General features: G+C 41.8%; 1 protein-coding gene across 6 annotated transcripts in view; it reads right to left on the reverse strand.

Annotated features, from left to right (window-relative positions):
• The window catches only part of ST3GAL3 (ST3 beta-galactoside alpha-2,3-sialyltransferase 3), a 389,817-nt gene that overhangs the window by 68,313 nt on the left and 304,109 nt on the right, over window positions 1-17,395 (reverse strand). For 5 of the 6 annotated variants that reach the window (XM_030205792.1, XM_030205795.1, XM_030205794.1 and 2 more), the window contains one exon: window positions 11,454-11,600. In XM_030205792.1, coding sequence (XP_030061652.1) covers window positions 11,454-11,600 — 147 coding nt within the window. Of the gene's footprint in view, window positions 1-7,233; window positions 7,374-11,453; window positions 11,601-17,395 lie in introns of all 6 variants that reach the window. The other variant, XR_003942436.1, reaches the window with a different exon arrangement.

The raw sequence follows: 17,395 nt of genomic DNA on the forward strand, positions 1-17,395 counted from the left end.
GTACATCTAGTTCCGTCTCTACCTGTTTTCACATCTATGCTGAAAACCGACCTTTTCACCACTGCTTTTGGCTCCTAACCACTACTCGATTCCCCTATCCTTGTTCCTTCTCACCCAGTACTTTCCTTGCCCTTAATTGTCTTGTCTGTCTGTATTTTTAGATTGTAAGCTCTATCGAGCAGGGACTGTCTCTCTGCATCAGGTGTTCAGCGCTGCGTGCGTCTGGTAGCGCTATACATATTCTTTTTCAGCCTTCTTTATCAGTTCTTTGCATCTGGCTTTTGACAGTGATTACATTGCTTCTTATTTTCTTCATTTGGATCCTTTTTTCCATTTGTAAAAAAATGTTCTTTTGGCTCAAATAGCCTTTTAAGCATAGCCTTTTAAGTATCACAAAAGTGGTGATAGGGAAGAAGCTGGAAACTACAGGCCGGGAAACCTCACTTCGGTTATTGGAAAAGTAATGGAAGCGATGCTGAAGGATAGTGAATTTCCTGGAAGACAATCAGTTGCAAGATCCGAGACAACATGGTTTTACCAAAGGAAATCGTGCCAAACGAATCATTGAGTTCTTTGATTGGGTGACAGGAGAATTGAATCAAGGACGAGCTATGGACGTAATCTACTTAAATTTCAGCAAAGCTTTTGACACGGTTCCCCACAGGAGGCTTTTACATAAATTGGATGGGCTGAAGATAGGACCCAAAGTGGTGAACTGGATTAGGAACTGGTTGACGGACAGACGCCAGAGGGTGGTGGTGAATGGAGTTAGCTCGGAGGAGGGAAAGGTGAGTAGTGGAGTGCCTCAAGGATCGGTGCTGGGGCCGATTCTGTTCAATATATTTGTGAGTGACCTTGCCAAAGGGTTAGAAGGTAAAGTTTGCCTATTTGCGGATGATACTAAGATCTGTAACAGAGTGGACACCCCGGAGGGAGTGGAAAACATGAAAAAGGATCTAAAGAAGCTAGAAGAATGGTATAAGGTTTGGCAATTAAAATTCAATTTATTTCAAAACGACTCTAGTAATGTATCAAAAAACTTTTAATTGTTATAATTATATTAAAACATATTTCTCTACTTGTTATCACTGATTTCTTGCCCTATGCTGTTCTAAACAATATTTACAACAGTATTGAAAACAACACTAAAAACAGCAATCATTGGGAATCATATACATCGTTTTCCAATTATACAGTCGTTATAGTTAATATCAGATTACTTAGTCTCTGTACAATACTTGATGAACGCCACGCCTTCCACGTGGCCAGTATGTAGTAATCAGACAGTTGTATAAGTCCCAAATGTGCCGCTACTCAATTAGCCGTCCATATGTTGACAGCATTAGATAGGGCTTAAAGGAACCAGTGAAAAACTCCTTTTCAACTTTCAACTTCTAGTGTTTATCATATATGCCGGTTCCCCAATGCTGATCTGCATTTCATAACATCTTCCTCAGGAGGAACCACCATTTCATCTATAATAATTAAACATTAAATATCACTATCCTCAATCTATTAAACTCAATATTACAATCTTTTACATGCTTTAAACGAACTTTTGTTCTTGTACCTGTTATTCAGCTACATGCCGATTAGGCCTAACCGGCATGTAGCTGAATAACAGGTACAAGAACAAAAGTTCGTTTAAAGCATGTAAAAGATTGTAATATTGAGTTTAATAGATTGAGGATAGTGATATTTAATGTTTAATTATTATAGATGAAATGGTGGTTCCTCCTGAGGAAGATGTTATGAAATGCAGATCAGCATTGGGGAACCGGCATATATGATAAACACTAGAAGTTGAAAGTTGAAAAGGAGTTTTTCACTGGTTCCTTTAAGCCCTATCTAATGCTGTCAACATATGGACGGCTAATTGAGTAGCGGCACATTTGGGACTTATACAACTGTCTGATTACTACATACTGGCCACGTGGAAGGCGTGGCGTTCATCAAGTATTGTACAGAGACTAAGTAATCTGATATTAACTATAACGACTGTATAATTGGAAAACGATGTATATGATTCCCAATGATTGCTGTTTTTAGTGTTGTTTTCAATACTGTTGTAAATATTGTTTAGAACAGCATAGGGCAAGAAATCAGTGATAACAAGTAGAGAAATATGTTTTAATATAATTATAACAATTAAAAGTTTTTTGATACATTACTAGAGTCGTTTTGAAATAAATTGTGAATTTTGGCTCTGGGATTTGCAGCACATTCCCTATTCGGATATAATATATTAAATTAAAATTCAATGCCAAGAAATGCAAAGTGATGCACTTAGGGAATAGAAATCCACGGGAGATGTATGTGTTAGGCGGCTAGAGTCTGATAGGTACGGACGGGGAGACGGATCTTGGGGTGATAGTATCTGAGGATTTGAAGGCGACGAAACAGTGTGACAAGGCGGTGGCTGTATCTAGAAGGTTGTTGGGCTGTATAGAGAGAGGTGTGACCAGCAGAAGAAAGGGAGTGTTGATGCCCCTGTATAAGTCGTTGGTGAGGCCCCATTTGGAGTATTGTGTTCAGTTTAGGAGGCCGTATCTTGCTAAGGATGTAAAAAGAATTGAAGCGGTGCAAAGAAAAGCTACGAGAATGGTATGGGATTTGCGTTACAAGACGTATGAGGAGAGACTTGCTGACCTGAACATGTATACCCTGGAGGAAAGGAGAAACAGGGGTGATATGATACAGATGTTCAAATATTTAAAAGGTATTAATCCGCAAACGAACCTTTTCCGGAGATACGAAGGCGGTAGAACGAGAGGACATGAAATGAGATTGAAGGGGGGCAGACTCAAGAAAAATGTCAGGAAGTATTTCTTCACGGAGAGAGTGGTGGATGCTTAGAATGCCCTCCCCCGGGAGGTGGTGGAGATGAAAACGGTAACGGAATTCAAACATGCGTGGGATAAACATAAAGGAATCCTGTTCAGAAGGAATGGATCCTCAGGAGCTTAACTGAGATTGGATAGCAGAGCTGGTAGTGGGAGGTGGTGCTGGAGGTTGGGAGGCGGGGATAGTGCTGGGCAGACTTATACGGTCTGTGCCAGAGCCGGTGGTGGGAGGCGGGGATAGTGCTGGGCAGACTTATACGGTCTGTGCCAGAGCCGGTGGTGGGAGGCGGGACTGGAGGTTGGGAGGCAGGGATAGTGCTGGGCAGACATACGGTCTGTGCCAGAGCCGTTGGTGGGAGGCGGGACTGGAGGTTGGGAGGCAGGGATAGTGCTGGGCAGACTTATACGCTCTGTGCCAGAGCTGGTGGTTGGGAGGCGGGGATAGTGCTGGGCAGACTTATACAGTCTGTGCCCTGAAGAGCACAGGTACAAATCAAAGTAGAGTACACAAAAAGTAGCACACATGAGTTGTCTTGTTGGGCAGACTGGATGGACCGTGCAGGTCTTTTTTCTGCCGTCATCTACTATGTTACTATGCTGGCGGCTGTCATTTGCTCTTTTTTCCACTTTGTTAATACGAGGAATACATCTAGTCTTAGCTTTCACTATGGTATTTTTAAACAACGTCCATGCCTGATTTAAAGTTCTAACCTTTATTTATTTATTTGCTGCACATTTTCCCACCTATTTGCAGACTCAATGTGGCTTACATAGTACTGTAATGGCGTTTGCCAAGTCGGTTGATAACAAATACAAGGTTATATTGTGGTCTAATGAGGTAGGTGTGTATCAGGCATCATGAGGGTCAAAGGGAATGTAGATTGTATATTGTCCAGTGCGATCCTTGGTTATGCTGTGTTGCTGGGTGTGGGGATCTACGGTGGATCGGTGGGGTAAGCCTTTTTGAAGAGGTTGGTTTTTAGTGATTTCCTGGAGTTTAGATGGTTAAGGATTGTTTTCACAGTGAATCGAACACTATTACCTCTCGTACTATGCTCTGCATTCCACTAAGGATTAGATCCAAAATAGCTCCCCCACTCATTGGTTCCTGGACCAGTTGCTCCAAGAAGCGGTCATTTATTACATCTAGAAATTTTACCTCCCTAGCACTCCCTGATGTAACGTTTATCCAGTCAATATTAGAATAATTGAAATCACCCATCATTATAATGTTGCCCAATAACAAATTAACATAAGAATAGCCATACTGGGGCAGACCAATGGTCCATCTAGCCCAGTACCCTTTGCCCAGCAGTGGCCAATCCAGGTCGCAAGTACCTGGCAGAAACTCAATTAGTAGTACCACTCCATGCTGCCAAACCCGGGGCAAGCATTGGCTTCTCCCATGTTCATCTCCATAATAGACTATGGACTCTTCCTCTATGAACTTGTCCAAACCTTTTTTAAACCCAGATGCTAATTGCTGTTACCATATTCTCCGGCAATGAGTTCCAGAGCTTAACTATTCTTTGAGTGAAAAAATATTTCCTCCTATTTGTTATAAAAGCATTTCCATGCAATTTCATCGAGTGTCCCATTGGTCTTTGTACTTTTTGAATGAGTGAAAAATCGATTCACCTCCACCTGCTCCACACCATTCAGGATTTGTAGACCTCAATCTTATCCCCCCTTAGCCATCTCTATTCCAAGCTGAAGAGCCCTAACCTCTTTAGCCTTTTCTCATATGGGAGCAGTTTCACTACCTCTGTCATTGTGGTTGCTCTTCTTTGAAACTTTCTAATTCCACTATATCATTTTTGAGATACGGTGACCAGAATTTAACGCAGTACTCAAGAGTAGGTCGCACCATGGAGCAATACAGAGGCATCATAATATTTTTGGTCTTATTTTGCGTACCTCTCCTAATTATTCCTTGCATCCTGTTTGCTTTTTTGGCTGCCGCTCCACAGTACGCAGAAGATTTCAGCGTATTGTGTACAATGACAACTAGGTCTTTTTCTTGAGTTCTGACTCCTAAGGTGGACCCTAACATCAGGTAACTATGATTCAGATTATTCTTTCCAATGTGCATCACTTTGTATTTGTCTACATTAAATTTCATCTGCCTTTTGGACGCCCAGTCTTCTAGTTTCCTAAGGTCTTCCTGCAGTTTTTCACAATCCTCATGCATTTTGACAACTTTGAATAGTTTTGTGTCATCTGCAAATTTAATCACCTCACTCGCTGTTCCAATTTCCAGATCATTTTTAAATATGTTAAATAGCACTGGTCCCAGTACAGATCCCTCTGGCACTCCACTATTCACCCTCCTCCATTGAGAAAAATGGCCATTTAACCCTACCCTGTGTTTTCTGTCCAATAACCAATTCATAATCTACTGAAGGACATTGCCTCCTATCCCATGACTCCTTAATTTTCTCAGGAGTCTCTCATGAGGTACTTTGTCAAACGTTTTCTGAAAATCTAGATATACTACATCAACCGGCTCACCTTTATCGGCATGTTTACTCATGCCTTCAAAGAAATGAAACAAAATTGGTGAGGCAAGACCTCTCTAGCATGTCCCAATGTTACAGTTACCCAGTCTATATTTGGATAATTGAAGTCACCCATTATTATCACATTGACCATTTTGTTTGCGTCTCTGATTTCTTTTATCATTTCTGCGTCTACCTGCTCATCCTGGCAAGGCGGACGGTAGTACACTTCTATCACCGTCCTTTTCCCTTTTATACATGGAATTTCAACCCACAATGATTCAAAGGTGAGGGTGCATAGCGAATCTTTGTCAATTGAGTTTCTAAGAGATCGTATCTTCTGTAAGTGATAAAAGGATTTTTTTACAACATCCGATATTTGTTCAGTGAATGTTAACGTGAAATCAATAATGACACCAAGGTACTTAAAAGATTTTACCGTAGGTATCTTTTTATTAAACAAGGTATTAATGATGGTATTGGTCCATGCCCCGTTATCCAAGATGTTATTGTCTTGTCTTGATTTAGCATTAAATGGTGTTTTGTGAGCCATTTGGCAACTTCGTCAAGGCAATTTTAAATCGGTGTCAGATCAATATTTAACGGTTGTACATAATGAATAAGAAGAAAGTCATCAGCATATGAATACGAATTAATGCCCAATGACTGGATAAGTAACGAGCGCTGAGCTTGATTTCGTTGGTGATTTCTGTCAGTTCGTGTTTATAAGGAATGTATATTGTGACATCGTCTGCATAGATGAAAGGGTTCAGACCTTGGTTGGATAATGACTTGGCTAGTGGGGTCATCATTAGGTTGAAGAGGATCGGTGATAGCAGTGATCCTTGAGGTACTCCGCAGTCTGCGTTCCACGGTGATGATATGTTTGAGTTTGTTTTCACTTGATATGTTCTTGTGGTTAGGAAACCCTTGATCCAGCTAAGTATATTTCCACCAATCCCAAAGTAATCTAGTAGTCTTAGTAGTATATTATGGTTTACCATGTCGAATTGGAGGAGAAGGATGCTTTTGCCTGTTGCTATTTCCTGCTTGAATTTGACTAGGAGAGTAATTAATAAATTGGTCCAAGGGTTTCCTATCATCTAGGTCTTATCAAGTCAAAGTGAACTCCACTATTTCACCACCTTGGAAACCTGTCTGTGGAGTACCGCAAGGATCTCCTTAATCTCTGATGCTTTTCAAAGTTATGATGATTCCTCTCGCAACTGCATTATTCAAGCATGGCCTTAATCCTTTTATTTATACGGATGATGTAACCATATCCATCCCTTTTCAGTCCACCCTGTCTGAAATTACTGGCACAATCCAAGCCAGCTTTTCCATTATGGAATCCTGAGCTAATGCGTTTAAATTTATACTCAATAAGGATAAAACTCAATGTATTGTTTTTTCTTCACAACATAACAAGTCTATTCCCAAAGCTCTGGTTACTCCTGATAATACCCTCCCAATCTTGAACAGCTTGAAAATTCTTGGGGTCACGCTGGACAGCCATCTGTCGCTTGATAGTCATGTTAAACAGATTACGAAGAAAATGTTTTTACCTTTGTGGAAACTCAAACGCATCAAACTGCACCTGCCAAAAGATATATTTCGAACCCTGATTCATCCTATGGTCTTAAGCCACATCGATTACTGCAGTGGAAGGTTCGCTGGTTGTACACACTATATTCTGAAGAAGCTCCAGACGGTTCAAAACACTGCAGCCAGACTATTCTTTGGTACATCTTGATTCAACAGTGCACAGCCTCTTCGTGTGAGACTTCAGTGGCTTCCCATTAAGGACCGTATTAATTTCAAGATCTGTGCCTTAACTCATAAGATCATTTACGGCGAAGCACCAGTTTACATGTGTGATTTGATTGATTTACCTGATAAAAATTCCTTGGTGTTATTTCGAACTTATCTTCATCTGCACTATCTTTCATGCAGGAATCTAAAATACAAAACTATCTACACTTCTTCCTTTTCATTCCTCAGCCCGTGAACCTGGAATGCTTTGCCGAGATTCCTGAAAGAAACACCGGAACATCAAACATTAAAAAAATTACTAAAAACTTATTTGTTTAGTAAAGCCTACCCCGAGGTCAACAATACTGTTTAACCACCTTTTTTTCCCCTGTTTTGTTAGTTTATCCGCATTTCATCCTCTGTCAGCTTCCCTTTTGCTGCCCCTGTATTCCCATCCGTATTCTCTTATTTTAGCCACTCTGTACTTAAATTTGTAAACTTTGTATACTGGAACAATTTTATCCTGTTGTATAATGTAATTTTCTAGTAACTTTGTTAGCCACATTGAGCCCGCATAAGCTGGGAAAATGTGGGATACAAGTGAACCAAATAAATAAATAAATACTGTTTCAGTGCTGTGGAGGGGGTGGAATCCTGATTGTGATTCGTGTAATATTGAGAATTTGTTTATATAATCAGTAAGTTATTTGGTTACCATGCTTTCCATCAGTTTGATTACCAGCGGGATAGATGCTACTGGATTAGTGATTTCATTTGTTTTTTTCTTGGTATCTTTTGGTATTGGGGTGAGTAGGATATTGCCATTTTCCTTAGGGAAGAGGCCTTGCTGAAGCATGTAATTTAGGTGGGATGTGAGGTCTGCTATGAAGCGGTCAGGGGCGGATTTTATTAGGTAGCTGGGACAGGTATCTAGTTTGCAGTGAGTGTTGGTGAACCTTCTAATCGCCTGGGTGACTGTTTCGACGGTGAGGAGAGCGAAGTTTGACCAGGTTCGATCAGCTGGGTATTCTCCAAAGGTTGGGCCCAACTCATTAAGAAAGTTTTCGATATCGGTGTTGTCCTGAGATAGTGTGTTGCGTAGGTTTTCAATTTTTTCATTGAATCCTGCTAAAATGTACAAAATACTGATTTCTGACCATGTTGCCGTCACATGTGCTGAACTGTGCAGAGGAGCATCCCAACTCCTGTTCCTGAACACTCAACTCTATTTTACTAAAAGATGTTTTTTTTTAATATCTCACATTTGAGACAGCTAATTTCTTTGAACCCAACTGTGATCCCAACCTTTGTTGCAATATAAAATATGGTTGAGAGGTGAAGTTATTAGCTTTACCTATTCCCAGCATTAAAAAAACTTAGTTTAACAACTGGAAAAAGACATGCCCTGGAGTCTATGCTATACTCTAAATAGGATCAACAAGTTCTCAAGAAATTATATACGCCTGAATTTGAATTTAAATACAATATGCATGTCCAATATGGCAACTATTTCTTTTACTATGCCAAGTTTACCAGACTGTGAATGTTAAATTCCAGATGAACCCCCTGACCGCCATATTATCGTCTATAGAAGATGAGTTACTTCCATAAGGAGAGAGTAGTGGATGCTTGGAATGCCCTCCCGCAGGAGGTGGTGGAAATGAAAATGGTAACGGAATTTAAACATGCGTGGGATAAGCATAAAGGAATCCTGTGCAGAAGGAATGGATCCTCAGGAGCTTATTCAAGATCGGGAGGCGGGGCTGGTGGTTGGGAGGTGGGGATAGTGCGGGGCAGACTTATATGGTCTGTGCCAGAGCCGATGGTGGGAAGCAGGACTGGTGGTTGGGAGGCGGGGATAGTGCTGGGCAGACTTATACGGTCTGTGCCAGAGCCGGTGGTTGGGAGGCGGGGCTGGTGGTTGGGAGGCGGGGATAGGGCTGGGCAGGCTTATACGGTCTGTGCCTGTGCCAGAGCCGGTGGTTGGGAGGTGGGGCTGGTGGTTGGGAGGCGGGGATAGTGCTAGGCAGACTTATACGGTCTGTGCCCTGAAGAGCACAGGTACAAATCAAAGTAGGGTATACACAAAAAGTAGCACATATGAGTTATCTTGTTGGGCAGACTAGATGGACCGTGCAGGTCTTTTTCTGCTGTCATCTACTATGTTACTATGTAAGTACTTAGCAAGTTTGTCTGTGGATGAGATGTCTGTATTTTGTTGTAGTGGCCAAGGTAGTGTCTAGGAGTTTGTTCACGAGTTGGTATAGTTTCTTCGAGTCTTTGTAATCTGTCCCTATTTTAGTTTTATAGTATGATCTTTTGGTCTGTCTTATAGCGTATTTGTATTTTCTTTGGGTTTGTTTCCATGTGTTGAGTGTATGTTCAGCTTTTGTTTTTTTTCCATGCTTGTTCGAGTTTCCTGGCTTGTGTTTTTAGCTTTTTCAGTTCATCGTTGAACCATGGTATCGAGTTATGCTTACGTGAGGTTCTTGTTCTTAAGGGTGCTATTTCATCTAGAATGTTTTTGCACCTTTTATCCCATTCTATGAGGTAGTATATGGAGTCTGTTTGTGCTGTCCATTCATTATCTGTTGCCAGAATGTTTTCGTGTCTACTTGACCTCTTGTGCTGTAGGTTGTGTGCTCTTGTGCACGGTATGAACCCTTTTTCCGCCAGTTTAGGGATAGGTTTAGTTTGTATTTATTTATTTGTTTCATTTGTATCCCACATTTTTCCACCTATTTGCAGGCTCAATGTGGCTTACATGGTACCGTAACGGCGTTCGCCAGTTGTGGTGTGAACAAATATAGGTGTTATTGATGGTAAAAGGCTCGTGTTTGGTAGATACATAGGGGAAGTTAGGGAGAGGGGATGAGGGTTAAGGTGTGTCCATTACAGTCTTTGGTTTTGCAGTGTCACAGGAACTTGAATTTTTATGTTGTGTCGGTGGGGTATGCCTTTTTGAACAGGTTTGTTCAGATCCCTTATTTTATCATCCTCACTTTAATATTTCCTTATCTCTTGTTTGTCCTGTTTGTCTGTCCTAATTAGACCGTAAGCTCTGTCGAGCAGGGACTGTCTCTTCATGTTCAAGTGTACAGCACTGCGTACGTCTAGTAGCGCTTTAGAAATGATAGTAGTAGTAGTAGTAGTAGTTCTTTCCAAAAACCTAGGTGGTTGTACGTTGTTTTTACTATTTTTGGCAGTGCGTTCCATAGTTGTGCGCTTAAGTAAGAAAAGCTGGATGCATAAGTTGATTTGTATTTGAGTCCTTTAGTACTTGGGTAGTGGAGATTTAGGTAAGTTCGTGCTGATCTTGTAGTGTTTCTGATTGGTAGGTCTATGAGGTCTATCATGTATCTTGGGAGTTCTCCATAGTGATCTGTCCATTGTGTTTCTGTCCATTTAATATCTGTTATTATTAGGTTCTGATCAGTTGAAAGTTTATGCGAGATGAGGTCGAGTGTGTGCCCTTTGACCTGTGTTGCTTGCATATGTGGCCATTTGAGATCCCATAAGTGGAGGACTTCCTTACATTCTCGTGTGTAGAGTAACGAGTAAACGATAAAACTCAAAGCAAACAGTTCTCAATGTTAAAATGAAGTACTCCAAAAATTAGGAGGAAAAAGCTTCTAAGAGCTCCAGGAATGTTAGCCTTCGGAGCTAAGTCTCTTCATCATCGGCATTAAAAAAAACCTCCTATTGTACACAAACTGTTTGCTGTTAAATGACTGGTTGCTGATTTTACTTGTAGACTTTAAAAATTTCAATAAAAATTGAAGCAGTTTGTGTACAATAGGAGGTTTTTTATGACGATGAAGAAGAGATTTAGCTCCGAAGGCTAACATGCCCGGAGCTCTTTGAGGCTTTTTCCTCCTATTTTTTGAATACTTCTTCATTATAACACTGAGAACTGTTTGAGTTTTGGTTTCTGTATAGACCATCTTCCATCTGTAGGCATGTTGAAGTCCCTAAGCATGAGTGTCAGTGAAGAGTCGGTTTACTAGCTTAAACTTAATCTTCAAGAGAATTAGTCTAAATTTAATTTATTATTATTTTTTAACTTTTAAGGGGAGCAGGAGGGGAAGACCATGGGAATTCTGAGGGAGAAATTCAAAGAATGAACAAAGTACTCTTAGCAGCAAGAAGAAAATAATCTTGAGGCAAAACGCATGCTCTGCATGCGGTTCTCAGCTTTGATAAATGACATACCAGTAACTCACAAGGGTGGCCGAGTTATTCTGCTTGTTACCAGAGAAAACATAACTGCGGTCAGCTTACTGAAAGAGTCCTGAAATATCACACAATGTCAGTGGCTGGAAAAGGAAGCTGGGAGCTCTCTGCATTGACGTGGTCTTACCTCTTTGATGGCAGACATCTTGATGGTCTCATAGTAGTGAAGAGGTGCACTGGGAGAGTTCATGTTGTAGCCAAATCCAGCAACAGCCACTTCATCACAGTTGTGGAGAGCCATAGTTACTGCTACACTGCCTAGTGTTGGGATATTCTGCGTGAAATGATAAAACAAAAAGACTATTACCTCTTATTTTATTTATTTAAAATATTTGTAATCTACTCAATCCAATGTTCTGGGGTGGTGGTGGGGGGGAGGGTGTACAAGCAAACATTCATAAGACAATCAAACATGCAATAAAAACAAATACAAATAAAAAGATTGATAGGACCTTTGTCCTAAGTCTGAAGATTTCAATGGTGGTAATTTTAGAAATTCTATTTTTGTTTTGGACCTTTGAAAACTGGCATTTAGACGTCTGTATTGTATGTATGGATGTCCAAAAGCTGGATATGGACATCTCACACTGCAGTATGTCCATATTTCAAGGGGGAGTGGTCTAGGCAAGTTTTGGGCAGAAGTTAGGAGGACCCAAAATATGGATGTTGAACTCTGATTACAGACAGGAAAAGGAAGTCCAAGTCTAAAAAGATGGACATCCAGGTTACAGAAAGGTTGAACAGCTGTCCACTGCAAGAAAGATGGCCGCTGTGTAGACATCGCGTGGCTGGTGCTGCTCCCAAAACCTGCTCACATCGTGGCCTGTAACGGAGCCGTTTTGGTGTTTGCCCCAGACAGAGAACAAAGTTGGGGTGCAGCCGTTGGGTACTTGGAGGGTACTTCAAGTCACTTCACTGGCTCCCTGTCCGCTTCCGCATACAGTTCAAACTTCTCTTACTGACCTTTAAATGCATCCATTCTGCAGCCCCCCATTACCTCTCCTCTCTCCCTACATTCCTCCCCGTAAACTCCGCTCGCTGGACAAATCTCTCTTGTCATCCCCCTTCTCCTTCACTGCTAATTCCAGGCTTCGTTCCTTTTCCCTCGCGGCACCTTATGCCTGGAATGGACTTCCTGAGCCTGTACACCTAGCTCTATCTCTACCTATTTTCAAATCTATGCTGAAAACCCACCTTTTCACCACTGCTTTTGGCTCCTAACCACTACTCAGTTCCCCTATCCTTGTTCCTTCTCACCCAGTACTTTCCTCGCCCTTAATTGTCTTGTCTGTCTGTATTTTTAGATTGTAAGCTCTATCGAGCAGGGACTGTCTCTCTGTGTCAGGTGTTCAGCGCTGCGTGCGTCTGGTAGCGCTATACAAATGTTAATAATAATAATAATAAGGCAAGATGGCGTCTGAATAGGACGTGTGTGAACAGCTCCTCACTCAACTCCCTCTTGCTGTTTTTTTTTCTTTAAAAAAATACATTTCCATGCCCAAGAGAAGGGGCAAACAGAGGGCTTACCCTGCTCCCTCTGCAAGACAGGAATTGGGACCGATGGACCGTTTCACTGTTCCCAGAGTAGAATTGACTGGGCAACAACCCTTGCTGCAGGAGGGATCGATGAGAGGAGAACCGACCTACCTGCCTGAGGGAGAGACCACTCTGAGCCCAGAGGAACGGAGTCCTCCTTCGATGCCGGCAATGCTGGCAGACCAGAGCCCTGGATTGACTAGACCCGATGAGGAGATGTCTGATCTGGGAGCAGGGGCAGACTCTGCTAGCAGAACGCCGAGTGCAGCAGTGCTGGTGGTTACTGCTGAGAATACCGAAGGAGCAGGAGTTGAATCACAAGAGAGCAAGACTGGCTCTAAGAAAGGAGCTCAGGAAGAGGTAACATTGAAATTATTTCCTAAAAAACCGGAGAAAATAACCCTAGAAAAAATTTGGGATGCTTTGGAATGTTTAGAAGATTCTTTAACCCAGAAATGATCTCCAACAGTTAAAGTTACTCAATCAAATCAAGCTAAATAGTAGACTTGGAAAAACAGTTGGAACAAACTAAAACTTTTGAACAATTATACTTGAAACAAATCAAATTAAAGAGAGTCAAATAACTTTAATAAAAGAAAATGTATATTTACATAGGAAAATAGAAACTTTAGAAAATCTACAAAGGATGAAAACATTGAGATTTATACATTTTCCTAAAGTTCCAGCAGTGGCTCCTTTAATAACATTTAAAAGATATCTTTCTGAAGTATTAAAAATTACTGAACAATTGTTTCCACCTGTAGCAAGGATTTATTATTTGGCTCCCTATGTTAAGAAACCAAGTGAGCGCATAATACCATCTATGGAAACCCCATTTGAGGAGCTAAATTTGAATTTATCACAAACAATTGAAGATGAACTATGTGCAGTACAACCTGCTACATTAATTATAGACTTTGTTCTACAGCCGGATCGGGACTGGATCTTGAAAACTTTCTTTAAACATAGACATGAAGTCTTTCTGAATTGCAAAGTCAAAGTATTTCCTGATATTGCTAGACAAACTCAGAAAAGACGTCAGTCTTTTTTGAAACTTCGTGATCGTGTATTGTTACAGGGGGGAATTTTCTGGCTTAATTTTCCTTGCAAATGTGTTGTTAAATTTCAATCAATTAAATATGTTTTCTTTGAGAGTGATCAGTTAGCAAAATTCCTGGACTCCAGACAAGAACCAGCCGTAAACTCTCTTGTGCTTCCTCCATTAGTATCTACTCCGTGATAGGATAAGTGGGAATATGTTCTACTCATTTTTTCCTATGTTAACCAATTTTTGAATAGTGCCTTGCCTATAATTGTGGACTTTAGCAGTAATTATCATTTAATAGATTTTCTTTATAAAATATTTTCTTGTATGGTATGGTAATACTCCTTTTCTGTACAAGTGTTTCTTGTAAAATTCATTAAAATTACAAATAAAATAAAAAAAAATAATAATAATTAAAGCACAACATCTCCTTAATCTTCCAGTGTTTCCTGTCTCCCTTCTTCTCCCCTGAATGTGAAACCAGCAAGGGATAACAGGCTCTATGACAGCTTCAGGTATTAAGAACATTCTTAAGAGAGCAGCATGCAAGTCTGAGGAGTAGCCTAGTAGTGCAGTGGACTGAGAATTACGGGGCTCAGGTTCAAATTCCACTTCAGCAACTTAAAAAAAAATTGTGAGCCCTCCAGGAACAGAAAAATACCTACTGTACCTGAATATATAAAGTTTCAAGTTTATTATGACTTGATATAACATCCTCTGAGGAACCTTTCAGAGCAGTTAATACTACACCCTGTCCTTTATCCTCACCTATTTATTCCCTTACCCTTAATTGTTCTGTCTGTTTACCTGTCTTATCTAGATTGTAAGCTCTTTGAGCAGGACTGTCTTTTTGTGTATGGTGTACAGTGCTGCGTATGCCTTGTAGCACTATAGAAATGATAAATAGTAGTAGTAGTAGAACGGAAATACATTTTAAGATAGGAAAGAGGAAATAGAGATTGGCCATGAGCCTGGAGGTTATTGAAGTGGTGTACATTCAAGTACAGAAGGTATTTTTCTGTTCTTGAATGGTTCAAATTAAAAAAAAAAATCGCAGATAGCTGAAGTGGGATTTGAATCTGGGTCCCCTGAATCTCAACCCCCTGCTCTAACCATTAGGCCACTCCTTTGCTCTGCATTGAAGTCTTGAAAGCTTTTCTAAAATCAAGAAGACCGAGACACTTGATGGTGTTGGCCTGCGGGAAATGTCTGACCTGCAACTGTTGCTCCACTGGTGGGCTAATTTTCAAAAGAGAAGGACGCCCATCTTTTGACATAAATCGGAAGATGGACGTCCTTCTCCCAGGATCGTCCAAATCGGTATAATCGAAAGCCGATTTTGGATGTCCCAAACTGCTTTCCATCGCAGGGATGGCCAAAGTTCAAAGGGGCGTGTCGGAGGCATAGCGAAGGCGGGACTTGGGCATGCCTAACACTTGGACATCCTTGACCCATAATCGAAAGAAACAAAGACATCCCTGATGAGCACTTGTACAACTTTACCTGGTCATGTTTTTCTTACAACCAAGGCACAAAAAGTTGCCTGAAATGACCAGGTGACCACCAGAGAGAATCGGAGATGACCTCCCCTTACTACCCCAGTGGTCACAAACCCCCTCCCACCCTCAAAAAATATCTTTAAAAATATTATCAGCCTCAGATGTCATACTCAGGTCCATCACAGCAGTATGCAGGTCCCTGGAGCAGTTTTAGTGGGTGCAGTGCACTTCAGGCAGGCGGACCCAGGCCCATACCCCCCCCTCTACCTGTTACATTTGTGGAGGAAACAGCAAGCCCTCCAAAACCCACCACAAACCTACTGTACCCACATCTAGGTGCCCCCCTTCACCGGTAAGGGCTATGGTAGTAGTGTACAGTTGTGGGTAGTGGGTTTGGGGGGGGGGGGTTGGGGGCTCAGCACACAAGGTAAGGGAGCTATGTATCTGGGAGCAATTTATGAAGTTTACTGCAGTGCCCCCTAGGGTGACCGGTTGGTGTCCTGGCATGTCAGGGGGACCAGTGCACTAGAAATGCTGGCTCCTCCCATGACCAAATGGCTTGCATTTGGTCGTTTCTGAGATGGATGTCCTTGGTTTCGAAAATAGCTGAAAATCAGAAACATCCATGTCTAGGGACGACCATCTCTAAGGACGACCACATTTCAGGATTTGGACGCCCCTGACCGTATTATCGAAATGAAAGATGGACGTTCATCTTGTTTCGAAAATACGGGTTTCCCTGCCCCTGGATCAGGACATTTTGCGAGGATGTCCAAATCGAAACGAGGACGTCCCTTTCAAAAATGCCCCTCTGAGTGATCCAGAGACAGTGGTGTACCAAGGGAGGGGTGGAGGGTGTGGTCCGCCCTGGGTGCAGGCAGTAAGGAGGTGCACTAAGAAGTCGCGTGGCTGTCGGCTCTGCTGGTCCCCTGCTCCAGAATAGAAAGTTGACATCAGACGGGAAAGGAGACTGGCAGAGCCAACAACCACGCAACTGCTCAGCGCAACCCCTTACTGCTTGGATGGAGGGAGGGTGTGGGGGGGGTGTGATGCACCTGGAGAAGGGAGGTGCTCAATAACAGCAACCAAGCTAGGTATACCACTGTCCAGAGGTTGGTGCAGGTACTATAAGACATGCCCCTGCCTTGCTGTCATCAAGAGACCTTAGCATCAAATGGGCATGCCAGGCCTATTGGGTGCCCCTCGGAACACTGCAGGAGCTTTTTTTTTTTTTTTAAGAAATTTGTGAGTCCAGAACTTGTCAACTTTGAGAACTCAAAATGTAAGTGCATTTATATTATTTTTCCTAATATGGGTAAAAGCCAGACTGAAGGTGATGGCAACTGGACTGTACAGGTCTTTATCTGCCGTCATTTACTATGTTACTATGTTCTAATACTCCTGTAAAGATTCCTATGGACAAACGAGTTTTGATGGGGTCAGTTTCTGCTTCCTGACTAAACTGAACAAATCTGCGAGTGGTGTATATTTCAACTGCACAGGTCCCCTTCTCCAGCCCCAACCCCTCCCTTGGAGTGACAGTCCAGGGGGAAGCTGGAGCACCTGTGCAAGTAATACTTTTAATGGAGAGAGGCTCTGGTGTTTCACTACCTAAGCCATTATTTTTTCTAATGGCATGGAGGACCAAGTGGGACCACCATTAGATTCACAAGATATTCTCGCAAAGAAAGTTGCGAGAAGTTTGGACAGTAGGTATCAGAATTGAAGCAGTTATGTCAGTTTCCCCAAGAGACTGTGACTAAGGGCCTCTTTTATCAAGCCAGGCTAGTGGTTCATGCGGGGAAAAGCCAAAGAGTCCATTCAAAGTGAATGGGCTTTGTCAGCATTACCGCACCGGAAGCCACTAGCGCAGCTTGATAAAAGACACCTAAGTTGGAGGAGGTGGACAAAATATTTCTTCAGCTTGAAAAAAATTTTCAATTGTTGGAATCTCAGGTCTCTACTTTGCAATCTGTGAGTTCCTTGGCA

The sequence above is a fragment of the Microcaecilia unicolor genome, chromosome 6 (genome assembly GCF_901765095.1).
Source record: "Microcaecilia unicolor chromosome 6, aMicUni1.1, whole genome shotgun sequence".
NCBI classification, from domain to species: domain Eukaryota; kingdom Metazoa; phylum Chordata; class Amphibia; order Gymnophiona; family Siphonopidae; genus Microcaecilia; species Microcaecilia unicolor.